Source organism: Drosophila miranda, chromosome 2 (assembly GCF_003369915.1).
Source record: "Drosophila miranda strain MSH22 chromosome 2, D.miranda_PacBio2.1, whole genome shotgun sequence".
In the NCBI taxonomy this organism is placed as follows: Eukaryota; Metazoa; Arthropoda; class Insecta; order Diptera; family Drosophilidae; genus Drosophila; species Drosophila miranda.
This window is the reverse complement of record NC_046675.1, coordinates 28,484,107-28,497,951: the sequence shown is the minus strand read 5'-3', so window position 1 is coordinate 28,497,951 and position 13,845 is coordinate 28,484,107. Positions and strand designations below refer to the sequence as shown.

The 13,845-nt window shown below is 46.7% G+C and overlaps 2 protein-coding genes across 5 annotated transcripts in view; one reads left to right on the top strand and one right to left on the bottom strand.

The window, feature by feature from the left end:
• Positions 1-6,367, bottom strand: part of LOC108155591 (unconventional myosin-XVIIIa) — a 32,739-nt gene extending 26,372 nt beyond the window's left edge. For 2 of the 4 annotated variants that reach the window (XM_017286506.2, XM_017286507.2), the window contains exons 1-4: positions 6,210-6,367; positions 4,784-5,306; positions 3,894-4,721; positions 3,695-3,838 (exon numbers count right to left, since the gene is read on the bottom strand). In XM_017286506.2, the coding sequence (XP_017141995.1) occupies positions 3,695-3,838; positions 3,894-4,721; positions 4,784-5,251 (1,440 nt within the window). In that variant the 5' untranslated portion in view covers positions 5,252-5,306; positions 6,210-6,367. Of the gene's footprint in view, positions 1-278; positions 1,634-3,694; positions 3,839-3,893; positions 4,722-4,783; positions 5,307-6,209 lie in introns of those variants that run through there. The other 2 variants (XM_017286509.2, XM_017286508.2) reach the window with 2 other exon arrangements.
• Positions 6,368-9,843: 3,476 nt separating this feature from the next.
• LOC108156844 (RAC serine/threonine-protein kinase) lies at positions 9,844-13,471 on the top strand. The gene is made up of 6 exons (XM_017288561.1): positions 9,844-10,701; positions 10,790-10,987; positions 11,055-11,444; positions 11,505-11,738; positions 11,828-11,974; positions 12,044-13,471. The coding sequence occupies exons 1-6, from the start codon at positions 10,162-10,164 to the stop codon at positions 12,125-12,127; spliced, it is 1,593 nt and encodes a 530-aa protein (XP_017144050.1). The 5' UTR covers positions 9,844-10,161; the 3' UTR covers positions 12,128-13,471.
• Positions 13,472-13,845: the final 374 nt, after the last annotated feature.

Genomic DNA, 13,845 nt, shown 5'->3' with positions numbered 1-13,845 from the left:
TTTAATGAAGCTTTCGAGATATCGGAGATATGAATTTCAGCTCTGCTTTGGTTTCTATTCCACAAGAAATTCTAAATGGATTTACATATTATCGGGTATCATTAAATTCCCTGATAAATTCGCATAAAATTGCTATTCAGGTCAGATCAAAATTCATGCTCCTTTCATATGTTAATTAGATCTCTTCTCTTGCAATTGGATCTCTTTTTTATCCCCAATGCTAACATTTTCTTTGCTGCTTAGTGTAGCTCCGTTCTTCATGCCGCTTCATACGATACCTTTTGACGCTTGACGCTAGCATCATAGTTTTTGTAGTTGGCGGCCAGCGCAGTGGCCCAAATGGCCGGCCATTGAAGGCCAATGTTTTGGGCATCGCGACGTCTGCGGTAGGAGCTCCGTAGGCTCGGAATGGGGGACTGGGGAGCACTGGCAGCAGCGGCTGCATACTTGGAGGCGGCCACAGCAGAACTGTTCCAGGGCGGACGGATGGATGCGTTTGGCGGAGAGGCTTCTGCCTTGCTGCGGAAGCTCCTTGAACGACTGGTGGCCCTCTCAAAGATCGGTGTAATTGGCAGCGGAGGGGTGGGAGTAGGAGTAGGAGCAGCAGCGGCTGCCGCTTCCTTGGCCTTGGTGACCGCCAGACGCGGCGGCTTGGGCGGTGGCACTGACCCTCCTCCCGTGGAGGACGAGGGCCAACTGTTGGAGTTCTCCGATCCGCTCTCGCTGATCGTCTCCGAGCTGATGCTGTTCTTTCGCTGTGCCTTCGGAGTGGCTTTCGCGGAGGGCTTGCTGGGTGCTGGTACTTTCTGGACTCCGGATTTGTTGGTGCCACAGGCATGCGCCTTGCCCGTGCAGCCCTTGTGGAAGGAGGGATTCAGTCCGGAACCGGGTGCTGCCGGTACGGCGGGCACAATGCCGCCCCGCAGCGTCTGCTCAAAGCTCTTGGGCTTGAGGAACATGGCTAATGCTAATCTTCTGTCTCTTCTGTTACGTGATCACTGTTTGTCCACACAGACAATTGTCATGGCCAGCATCTGTGGCAGCAACAGCAGCAGCAGCACTTGGAGCATGACCAGAGCGTAGGACAGAGCAGATCTCTGAGCAAATCTGAGATCTCCGGACCGAAGCGGGACAATGGCAGCAGCAGGGAAGTGAATGAGAAATTGGAGCGCGCGTTGAAAACCTTGGAAATGTTTGCTTTTGTGGCTATCGGGGCACTTAGCGCTGCTTTGACATTAGACACAATTGCTGCCTGCTGACTGTTGCCTCAAAATGGCCAATCATCGATCAGTCGGACGATCGGATAGGTCTTTGAGTATCGGTTTATGCTGTTTTGCTGTTTCTTTTCTGTGTGTTGTGTTGTGCTGTGTTGTGTTGATTGATTGATTGCACTGCACAAGACTCCAGTCACGAAATCCGAATCCGAATCCGAGCCTCGTCTGGGAGTACAAATTATGAATTAAAGCCAAACTCGAATGACAGCCAGAATAATCGTCACGGCATATAAAACATTAAAAACAACTTCGGGCACAGTACTCCGCCACTCTGCCACTCGAACAACAACAAATTTCACTGTGGGTGTATGGTGGAGCCGTCGCGTCGCTTCGTCTCGCGGTATTTTGTTTTTGTTTCTTCTCGATCTCCCGTCGTCTACCGAACCTGGTCAAAGTTTTCAGCGTACTGACGGCACGGCCCTGCTCCCAAGCAAAGCAGCAAGCCCCATCGAGCCGACCGACCAACAACAACAACAACAAACAGAAAACAAGTCAGAATAATGAAGGGGATGTATGGACCCAGGGGATATCCAAGAAACCCGATGATTGTGTGTTTTGTTGATGGATTCTGGGGACTGACCAGCATATGGACGATGGATGTACACAAACTACCGATTTATTCGACTCTTCTAGAGATCTATTAGAAAAAGAAAAGCGAAAATGTATATTTAAAGACCCTTCCTTCTGCCAATCACAGAACCCAATATACCCTGCGTATGCTGGGTACCAAAAGACACACAGCAGACGCAGGCAGAGGCGAAGCCTGCGTTGACGTCGCTGCTGCTGCTATTTGTGTAGGCCGCCGCCGCCGCCGCCGCCGACGTTCCAAGTGGGTGTAGAAATGCACACACAGCTGCAATCTCCCGAAGTTGCAGTCGCTGTCAACGCTGGCAGCGCCGCCCTGGCTGCTTGTTGCCCAAGGTATATCAACAGGAAGGAAAGAGCTCCGACATTGAATGCAAGCGAGAGAAGGAGAGAGGGGAGCATGTCTCCCCCAAGAGCGGAAGCACCCCACCTTATATGCTATATGCCCTGCCATATTCGTGCTATGGCCCCAGGCGTACTACTGGGCTGCACGAGGGATCGCTGCTGCTGCTGCCATCTGAAAGACGCTTTGAAGAGTGGGCTGGCTGGCTGCTGCTGCTGTTGGCATGTTGCATGGATGAATGCTAAAACGCATACCCAATGCAGTTCGAGTTTTCCACAGTGTTGCCAAATCGGTTTATTTCTGTGGCCACAGTCTGCGCCTCCGACTTCTTCTTGAATGGATGGTAAGAGAATGAGTAAGGCGCTGAAATATGTCAACGCCTTAGAGGCCCGGCCCAACCCAGCACACCGCCACAGATCCACTACGAAAATATTTATAGAAAGGGACTAGCCCCCGTCGAACAGACTGGAGAATAGCAACAGATACAGATACAATACAGATATGTAGATAGAAAGATGGATGGCTGGATAAATCGACGGGGAGGCGGGACACCCAACAACTGTCAGTTTCACAATATTTGTGCGAAAACTACGGAGTAAACACGGCGAGAAAATGTCAAACACGTTTCCTGGCATAGTCAACAAGTCAATAAGAATTGCATCCACATCCACAGGGTGGCTGAGTGAGTGGCAGGGATGGGTATATGACAATAAGGGGATACCCTTTTGGGGTATTGGATTCCAGAATAAGATAGGTTCCATTTCGAAAGAACATCAACAGTAATTTAGAAAAGCTATTAATCTACGATAAGTAAGCGATTAAAGGAGAAGAAAAGATAATTCAATTATGGACCTTGATCAATGAGAATTAGCTCAATAAGAGGTCCCTATAATAGCCTATCGTTTTTGCTAAAAGGCACACCTTTTGATGCATTTTCAGTGCAATACCTCGAAAACGGAAATACAAATACCACATCTTATTGTCACAAATGTAATATGAAAACGTATTTCTAGTTGGAGAGTACATATACTATCTGACTGGGGAACTACTACTCATGACTAACTTCCCTAACACCATTCAACAGCTAAAACATTAGCACATTCCTCGGAACTAATGAATCACATGATTGCATACCTGAATATTTATGAATTACAATTGGAGATGGAATTCAAAAAGAATTCTTTTGAAAACTCTATCGAAAGAGAACCCATAAAGAATATTTCCATCCCAATTGGGAATGGAGAGACCAAACAAAAAGCGAATAGTTTTGTTCGGTTCTCAATATCTCTAATGTTTCTCCCCACTCGTTTTAATCAATCACAGCCGCCCCATGAATACTAGTCGTACTAATGGGCAGTGTCGTTATGGAATTAATGTGTGGAGGGGCTCGGTTCAGTTCATTGCAATGCTGCTGGGATGGCGATAGCGATGTCGATGTCGCTGGCTCCATCAATCATTGATCTCTGCTAACGATCGAGTGCCCGAGACTCACCTGACGCTTGAATCGCTTGCTGGCACTGCGCCGGAGGGTGTTGCAGTTGCCGTTGGTAATGGAATGATCGATCTCCTCCACGGTGGCCGTAATGGGTGCCATGCATCGCTTGCTCAGCTCCACCAATTCGGCCACAGGCTGCACCTGGAGATGGGCAGAGGTATTAGATGGCTACTTAGGAAGGAAAGATGGTACTTACCTCAACGGTGACAGCGTCGCCGCTGTTCCTGATCATCTCGATGATAATCTCCCTGGACAAGTCGCCCACGGGCGTGCCATTCACTTTGATGAGGCGATCGCCTGGCAGCAGACCCGTGGCGCCGCCCCCAGCACCGGGCTCGGCGAAGATCACCGGCCGAAAGATGGGCGACGTCAGCGAATCGGTGCGGTCCAGGCAGATGGCCTTGCGCAGGCTGAAACCAAAATCCTGGCGCGGCGACTTCTGCCGTCGAATGACCAGCTGGCGGGGCGGTGGCAGATGCACCAGCTGCACTGGGGGCAGGGGCAGCAGAACATCCTCGAAGGCATGAACCCGGGCCCAGCGATCGATGCCCTGCGACTCCCCAATGGGACTCAGCGAGAAGGGGGGCGTGGCGAACGAGGAGTTTGTGGTATCTGTGAGACTGTCGGCGCTGGGCGACGGCGATGTTAGCACATGGAGCTGCGGCACCTGCGGAGGCGCTCCGTAGCGGGCATTGGCCGGTAGGGTCATAGCTCGCTGCTGATGCGGTTGATCGCCGTCGCTACGCAGGCTCTCGACGGAGGTGAAGGAGGTACCGTGCTGACTGGAATTGGAGCCAATCGAACCGGCTGCTCCGCGTGCCGCTCCCTCGTACAGCAGCTCGTTCTGGATGGTGTTGCGCATCAGCATTTCTGGTGTGCCACCTCCAGTGGTGACTCCACCTCCGCCGCTGCCGCCGCCCGCTGGGAACGTGAGCTCCTCGTGCACATTGGTCATGTTGCTGCGGGAACCCTTCAGAATGCCACGCTTTGGCGGCTTTGGTGGCACAGGCGGCAAAAAGCGATTCTAGAGGAAGGATAAGTCATCAATTAGGACTGAAATCTTCAGCAGTACTCCACTGGACTCACATTTAGGCCACCGGCAAGCAGGGAATGTGTGACCTCGCTGTAGTTGACACTGACCCCAGCGCCGTTGGACGAGCGACTCTCGATATGCGTCATCACAGATGCTACAATTTCCTCATTGCCACGATCTTGCTCCGATCCGCCAGCAGTTCCAGGAGCTGCTGCTGTTGCGCTCCTGTTGGCCACTGCATCTGCATTCAGAGCCGCAAAGAAATCCGCACTGTAGTCCGCTGTGATGCCGCTGGGCAGCTTCTCCTTCTCCTTGCGCCGGCCACGGATCTTCAGGGAGCGACGCACCTCGTCAAGCCGCAGCAGCTCGTCGGTGCTCATGCTGCCGGTGACGCCACCAATGCCGATGCCGCCACCGTTGGTGCCTCCGCCGATCCCTTTAGCCTCTTTGCGGAGTTTCTTTTCGCGCTTGCGGCGCTCCTTCTCCTCGTCGCCGGCACTCTTCTTCATGAAGTTGAACATCTTCTGTGGTTGTGTGGGTGGTTGGGTGTGGGTGCGAGGGGTCCTTAGGTTCTAGCTGTGGGATAGGGATAACGATAGGGTTAAGAATGTTCAATGTGTATAAGTTCAAGGGCGTGCCCAAGGTATATTCAATTGGAAGGTAAGTAAGCCGGCCGGAGAGAGAGTGAGAGACAGCTGCACTGCCCTACCTTCTTTTCAATATACTTGTCATGCCCCGTTAGTCTGAACTAATTTGATTTGCATTTTTCTCTGCTGTCTGCTCTACTCTCAGTCCCTCCCACTCTTTCGCTTGCGGTTTGCGTTTTTAGTTTTCTCACACTCTCTCTATCGCACTCGCACTCTCGCCAAGAAACCCTGCGAGCAATGCACCCACCCGCCCGCACAAACAACAGTTATCTTCTGCCAGCCAGACTGCATTCGTATATATGTGCATGTGTATGTGCCTGTGTGTTTGTTTGTGTATTTGCAAAATCACATAAGCAATGGCATATTTTTCGTTGATATTGCATTTTCGCTTTGCTTCTAGCTTTGCTTTGTCATTGAGTTTGTTGCCCGTTTGCCCTGTTTTTGTTATTAGTTATTCAATTATGCGCTTTCTTTTTTCCATATTTATTCCATGATTTTGCTTTGTTTTCTCATAGACGAGCACGCACACACACACACAAACACCACACTCACTCACTTTAAGGGGGGCTGGGCATTGGTATTGATTGCCCCAGAGACTCGTCTCGCTCTCATTTGATTTATGTTTTCCACTAATTTAATGCAGAAACTCTTCTAATTACTGATACAATCTGCATGTTCTCTCTTTTTGATCACCCCACGCCCCACCCAGAAGCAAAAGCGCAGAAAAGAAAGTCACGGGAGTCAATAACACCTTTGTTTTTGCAGTTTTTCTACGTCTTTTTTTATGATAACACCAATGCACACACACTTATTCGCCAAGGCATTCACTCACACGGGCACAACCATATGCATGATTCCTTCTATTCAGAAACAGCAGTGGCTCCTTTAATGGATAGTTGATTTGTTTTTAATCTAATATTTTAATTTAATTTAATTTAAAAGTCTACTTCTACACAAAATTTCACCGATCCGACCGATGATGACGATAACAACAGGCTATCGATAGTCGGTGTGGTGAGACAACTAACGATAGTTGCATTGCGAAGATGGTCACACTATTTATAGCGTGATGTCAAGTTACTTTTACATGTAATCTACATGTAGAAATTGGATTCAAATAAATGCCGTTTCGAAATGAAAAGGAGACGATATATTTCTGACGGTGGAACGGTATATTTCGATTACGGATGTGTTTCTCACATTATATTTTATAAAAGCATGAAACGGTCGATCGGGAAATTTGTATGCATTTTTTCACCAACATTGTATGGTCACTCTGCCTGTAGTAACCCCCATGTAGCAAATGTAGCGACATTTAGTATTTTTTCAAAGTTCTGCAACATTAGTGAAAATGTAAATTTGGTAAATTTTGTCAGTTTGGTTTAAAATACTCAGAAATACTACAAAAAAAGTATAGAAATATGCAGGGTGTGTGACCTTAACAAATAATCTGTGTGTTTTTTCCATACAAAAGCAATATGTAACTGTAACTATGACTTGACTCGACCGTTTTTTGTTTAAACCTCATTTTAGGAATAATCCAATACAGATGAGTACTTCCACCGAATATCAAAAACGAGGAATATGTAAAATAGATCATGAATTCGTCAGTATATTTACGGTATATTATTAAAATGAGACGGTATATGTCTGAGGGTCGGACGGTATATCTTACACGCGTCCACACTAATCCTGAAAAAAAGTGAAGCGTAAAAAACCAAAATTTTGACGTTTTAACGCTGTGTGCGTGTGTTTATGGAAAATAAGTTTTCGACATTATATTATGTACAGCAAAGCCGTGGGAATCGAAATACGTTTACTAATTGGCACGCGCGTGGCGATCTCGCAGTGAATTTAGTGTGATTTCTGTGTGTGGCGGCCGCCTTGCCTTGTTTCCGTCCTGGTCGCACGCACAATATAAGCGACGTTGTCGCGCTGCGTCACCGTCAGCAGTGTGTGCTCTGCCCAAAAACAGAGGTCGGTATAAAAAAAGGAGAATTGTTTTTAGTTTTTTCATCAATGATTTGTGTTTGTGGTGGTGGATGGATGTGGATGGAGGGGAAGCGGCAGCAGAGCAGCAACATTTATGCCAAATTCCAATAAACAGCCGTGGCCTTTGTTATGTGTGTTCGTGTGTGTGTATGTTACAGACATCAATGCAAATACATATGTGTATGTATGTTTGTGTGCATGTGTACCCCCCACACACCTCTTAATTCACCATAATTATAGTGTTTGAAAGTGGGAAGGGGGTGTGTGCCTGGACAGCGCCATATCGATGGAAAAATAAGTAACGCAACGGCGAAGGATCCAGCGGAAAAAGGATGCTGGGTTAATTAATGTCAATTAGCTCCAATTCAGGATGAATTTATGATTCCCGTTCATATGTGGAATATCCATTACGAATCGGTATCAAATGTCTTTCCATCTGCAGCTCTTAAAAGAAATATATAAAAAGCAACTTTTTTCCACCCAACATAGAATCTACTGCCTATAGGATCACTCCCCCACAGTGCCCTGACCCATCGGATTCTCTATCAGTGATTAGGATTACTAGTCCCCCTTTCAGAAGTGGACCCAACGTAATATAGAGAGAATATCTTAACGGAAGACGATTACTTTCCCAATCATATTCACAATTGCTGTCTCGAGTACCTTTAGACGATAAATCAGATTCAGATTGCTTAAGGATCACTCAATACCCTGTGAAAATACATTTGTAGGGTATTCCTCTATCAATTGGATCGAATCTTAAGTCTCACCTACACACAAACGCGCACAAACAATACATTTGTACATTTCCAAGAAATCTGCATTCTCATACACCCTCCTCCGGCCCCTGTGTGCTGCGATGGTAATCTAATGTACAATTTGATAACTGTATTCGTGTCTAGACATGTTGCGCTGCTTGATCACTTGCTGCACCCCCTGCCCCTGCCCCTCCCTTCCACTGTCTGGCCGGCCTCGCACTTTGCAACACACTCATGCATCAGTATGTGTGTGGCGATGTGTGGTTTGTGCATTTTGTCGATTTTTATTTTATGTACATTTGTTGTTTACAGTTTTAGATAGCGAAAATTTGTACAGCCGGCAGCGACAGCAGCAGCAGCAGCGGCGGCGGCCATCCATCCCTCCGTTTGTCTGTCTGTCACTCGCCCTGTCCCTGTGCCCGCCCCTCTGTTCGCGCCCCCCTCCCTTCGACGTTGACATTTTCGCAAATTGTAAATGAATATGCTTTTTCACTTGTGTGCGTGTGTGAGTGAGTGCGTACGGTATGTGTGTGTGCTTACGTTTGTAAGTGTGTGTAAGTTCATGAACAGCACTTCGCAGTCGCAGTCGTCGTAAGAATACCCTTTAAAGTGAAAGTACGATGTGTTTAGGAGATGTTTGGCATGTTTCGTGGTTAAGATTCCAAAAACGATTAGGTATGGGCATACCTCTTAGGGTTTTTAGGGTATGGAAGATACCTAAATACCTCGGCTGAGTATATCCCACATCTGCCATAAGAACGATCTCTTCGAGGGTATTCGATGGTTCGACCCCTTGGAAGCATAGCCTTCCCTTCTTGTTTTGATTTAATTTCGCGGTAAATGCAATCGCGAACCATTTTTTTCTCGGGGCTCAGTACTCGGTACTCGCGGTACTGGCGGTACTGGCGGTATCGCTGCGTAACATGTCGGGGAATTTCGTTTGAAGACTCAACGTACCAGCACCAGCAGCAACAGCAACAGCAACAGAAACAACAGCAACAATTGCGACAAACCCAATCGCGACGCCAATGCTGGCGCCTACAGCCACAGCAAGAGCCACTCGATGTGCCCCTGCCCCTCCGTGCCCCCAGGGCACCAAAAGCCACATCTGCATGTGGGGCAATGACTAAGAGGCGGCCCGCAAATCCCTTTGGGAGCGGAAATGCCGTAGATATTTTGCACGATTCAATCCAATACATTTGTTGTGTTGCTTTTGTTGTTATTTTTTGCCATTTTTTTGGTTCGTCAAACCAGCTGCAGTTGTTGCAGCTGCTGACGCAAGCGCCAGCAACAACAATTTGCGGATTTTGCCATAAACATGCAAAATGACAATAACAATTGTTTTGTACACATGCCCCCTCCCCCCGTCCGATGATCCGTGGTAATGATGGATCCCAGAGGCGGTGTGTGACATGGGGGGTGGGGTGGCTGAGGGGCGTGACAATCGGTAGAAGTGTGCGATAAGCGTTTGGGTACGGGAGGGGTAGACCTCGATAGCTTGGCTCCCTTTCTGCCTGCCTGCTGCACTAAAGAGTACGATAGTGTTGTCGCTCTTTGGAGTGCATTTAAGGGAGTCATTGATAGCGAGACTCCGTTGTAGTTGAACTGTTGTTTGTTTGCTTATCTCTAGCGAGTAATTTCCCGCTCCAACGAGTGTTGTATCGCTTTAACGAGTTGTCTCTTTACTTTTTTCAGCCCCAAAAGGATATTCTTTGATTTTCGCTCGCGTTTCGGAACAGCCTCAACACGAATTACCTACCATTTGCCCTACAGAGGCGATTGACTGTGGTTGCCAGCGCTGCTGCAACAGGATCAGCCTCCTCCTCGTCCACGTCCACGTCCACGCCCTCGCCAGGCCACCAGTTGGACCTTAATTCGGCTAACAACAACGGCAGCAACAACAGCAGCAGCCTAGACAACATCTCGAGGATACAACCATCCTGGCTAGACGGGAGTCAGCAGCAGCAGCACCACCACCCCCACCAGCAGCAGAAGAACCATCCGCAGCAACAGCGTTTAGCCACGGACGGCAGCATGTCGATGAGCGTCACCTTTGGCACCCCCAACACACCCAACATGAGCATGGATCTGGCGGCACGCCCCACAGTGGTCAAGGAAGGCTGGCTAATGAAGCGGGGGGAGCACATTAAGACCTGGCGCCAGCGCTACTTTGTGCTCCGCTCCGACGGCAGTCTGATGGGATACCGCAGCAAGCCGGCGGACAGTGCCGTCATGCAGCCGTCGGAGCAGCTGTTGAACAACTTCACGGTGCGCGGGTGTCAGATCATGAGCGTGGACAGGCCCAAGCCCTTCACATTCATCATACGCGGCCTGCAATGGACAACGGTGATCGAGCGGACCTTTGCCGTCGATACGGAAATGGAGCGCCAGCAGTGGACCGAGGCCATACGCAACGTGTCCAGTCGCCTCAGCGAAATGGGAGAGATGGCCATGTCGCCGTCTGTGCAGACAGACATGGCCGACGTGGACATGGCCGGCATCGCCGAGGTGGAGCTCTCCGAGCAGTTCTCAAGGCAGGGCACCACCTGCAACAGCAGCGGAGTCAAGAAAGTGGTACGTATTCGATGGAATCACATCCATCCGTTGATCCGTTTATCCGTTGAGTGCGTGATTGAAACGAAACCCTTATCTCTCGTTGCAGACTTTGGAGAACTTTGAGTTCCTCAAGGTGCTCGGCAAGGGCACCTTCGGCAAGGTGATCCTGTGCCGCGAGAAGGCCACCGCCAAGCTCTATGCGATCAAGATTCTCAAGAAGGAGGTCATCATCCAGAAGGATGAGGTGGAGCACACACTCACCGAGAGTCGTGTGCTCAAGACCACCAATCATCCGTTTCTTATTGTGAGTAACATTTAGGGAGGTTGTTCGAGGTTTCCTTTAATATATCATCCATCTCCTTTCGTTGCAGTCTCTTAAATATTCATTTCAAACCAACGATCGGCTGTGCTTTGTCATGCAGTACGTGAACGGCGGAGAGCTCTTCTGGCATTTGAGCCACGAGCGCATCTTCACCGAGGACCGGACACGTTTCTACGGAGCCGAGATCATCTCGGCCTTGGGCTATCTCCACTCGCAGGGCATCATCTATCGCGACTTGAAGCTGGAGAATCTTTTGCTGGACAAAGATGGCCACATCAAGGTCGCCGATTTCGGCCTGTGCAAGGAGGACATCACCTACGGCCGCACAACGAAAACATTTTGCGGCACACCCGAATATCTGGCTCCGGAAGTATTAGACGATACTGATTATGGACAGGCGGTGGATTGGTGGGGCACAGGCGTGGTCATGTATGAAATGGTGTGTGCAGCTACTTACATATTTTTTGTGGATATTTATCAACCATCGTTTCTTTTGTAGATCTGCGGTCGCCTGCCGTTTTACAATCGCGACCACGATGTGCTCTTTACATTGATATTGGCGGAAGAGGTGAAGTTCCCTCGCAATATCACAGACGAGGCGAAAAACCTGCTGTCCGGGCTGCTGGCCAAGGACCCGAAGAAGCGTCTGGGCGGCGGGCAGGATGATGTCAAGGCAATACAGGATCATCCTTTTTTTGCGAGTATTAATTGGACAGATCTGGTGCTAAAAAAGGTTGGAAATAAACCTTAGAACTTGGGGATATATATCTATATTATTTAAAATGAATGTGAAGCTATAATTTTTTTGCTCTTTATGTTCAGATACCGCCGCCTTTTAAGCCTCAGGTTACATCCGATACGGATACGCGTTACTTTGACAAGGAGTTTACTGGAGAGAGCGTGGAGTTGACGCCGCCGGATCCCACTGGACCGCTGGGCTCCATAGCCGAAGAGCCGCTTTTCCCGCAGGTACGTGCGATATCTCTGGGACTTCCCTGTTTCCCGTTTTGCTAATCTCTCTTTATATTCACCTTGCAGTTCAGCTACCAGGGAGATATGGCCACTACACTGGGCACCTCGTCGCACATTAGTACTTCCACAAGTCTCGCATCGATGCAATAGAACAACGTCAACGACGACAACAACAGGAGTTAATCAACAACGTAACGTAATGTAATGTAACGTAGAGTAACGTTCTTACAAGCACACAACCCCCACAACCACACATCATGTTCTGCTTTCATCACCTCACCCTATAAACCTATATCCCTATATACCTATAGCATATAGAAATGGGCAAAATGAGAAACACGCAAAACAAAACAAAATAAAACAAGAAAATATTAAATAATAATAAAAATTATGTAATACATACACACACACACACACACACAATATAAAGGCAAAGGGGGCAAAGGAGGTTTGTTCTCGCTACACAAAATAATAAGGGATTTCAATTGATAGTAACTTATTTTTGCATTCATAACACAATGAAAAGGGAAGGCAGAGATCGTAGACCGTCGAGGCAGAAAGGAAATAATTTACCACATATGATTATACATATACATATATCTATATACATACTTATACATACATGCATCTAATAATATAACACTTGGGGGGGCGGGGGCCTGCCGCCATCGGGGGTCTGGAGTGATTAGTTAATTAGTTACGACAACCACAACAACAACAACAACAACAACCATTTATTAAGCAAAAAATTGAAAGCCACAACACACACACACCAGGAGACATCAGACAGACACAGACATAGACACACTTATAGGATATAGCGAACATGAACGTTAAGGCAACAACTAATCGAAATACACACCAACACTCTACATACATGCATATATACACACTCGTATCGTATCTATACATTATTTATACTCCAAAGAAGAAAAACCACACACACAACACACACAACAATTACGAGTACTATATATAATGTTAAAAATTGCCTCTAAAGTGCTGTGCTTCATGCAAAAAACAAAAACCCCACAAAAAACACAGAACAGAAACGAAATGGATAAGGATATAAATCAATGGAAATGGAAATGGAAAAATTGCAGTTTGAAAGGCGCCAAACATTTCAACAATAATTACAACAATTGACGCCATTTTTTTATTCTAATTTTTTTTTTACCACAACAAAATATATTTGTACATATTTATATAAAAAAAAGCAACGTAAGAAGAAAAAACCCCTTTAAAAAACATTACACAAAAGTGAAAAGTGTCGCGTGGACAAATGGTTTAACCTTTGACACCCCCAAACAAAAATATATACTTGTATAATTCAAAACATGTCATTTAATTTTTGGCATTGCAAAAAGTTCATAAAGAAAACGTTTTGTATTTGTAGAGCAATTCAGGCGAAAAAACAAAAACAAAAAAGAAAGATGAAAATCAACCACAACAACAGACTTACACATAGTTCCACGAGGAAAACTAAAAGAAAAATGATATATAAAAAGAAAAAATCTAAAAAATAAAGAGAATTTTTGATATTTTTATATGCGCAATAAAACAAAAAAAAACAAAATTAAGAAAAACTAAAAAAAACCAAAAAAAAAAAGAAAAAATTATTTTATATTTCGAAAAGAAACAAAAAAAAAATATATAAAAAGCAAAGAATATTTTGTAAATAAAAAAAAAGAAGTTCGGGCATTTCAAACAGATACCAATACAACAACAACAACAAAATGAAAGCATAATCTCTCTTCTATAGCGTGTTAATGAAAACCCTATCCTATCAATGGATGCAAACAATAACCAAGAAAACAGAAAACGAAATGAAGCGAAAATGAAACGATATGATGCCAAAGAAGCGGCAG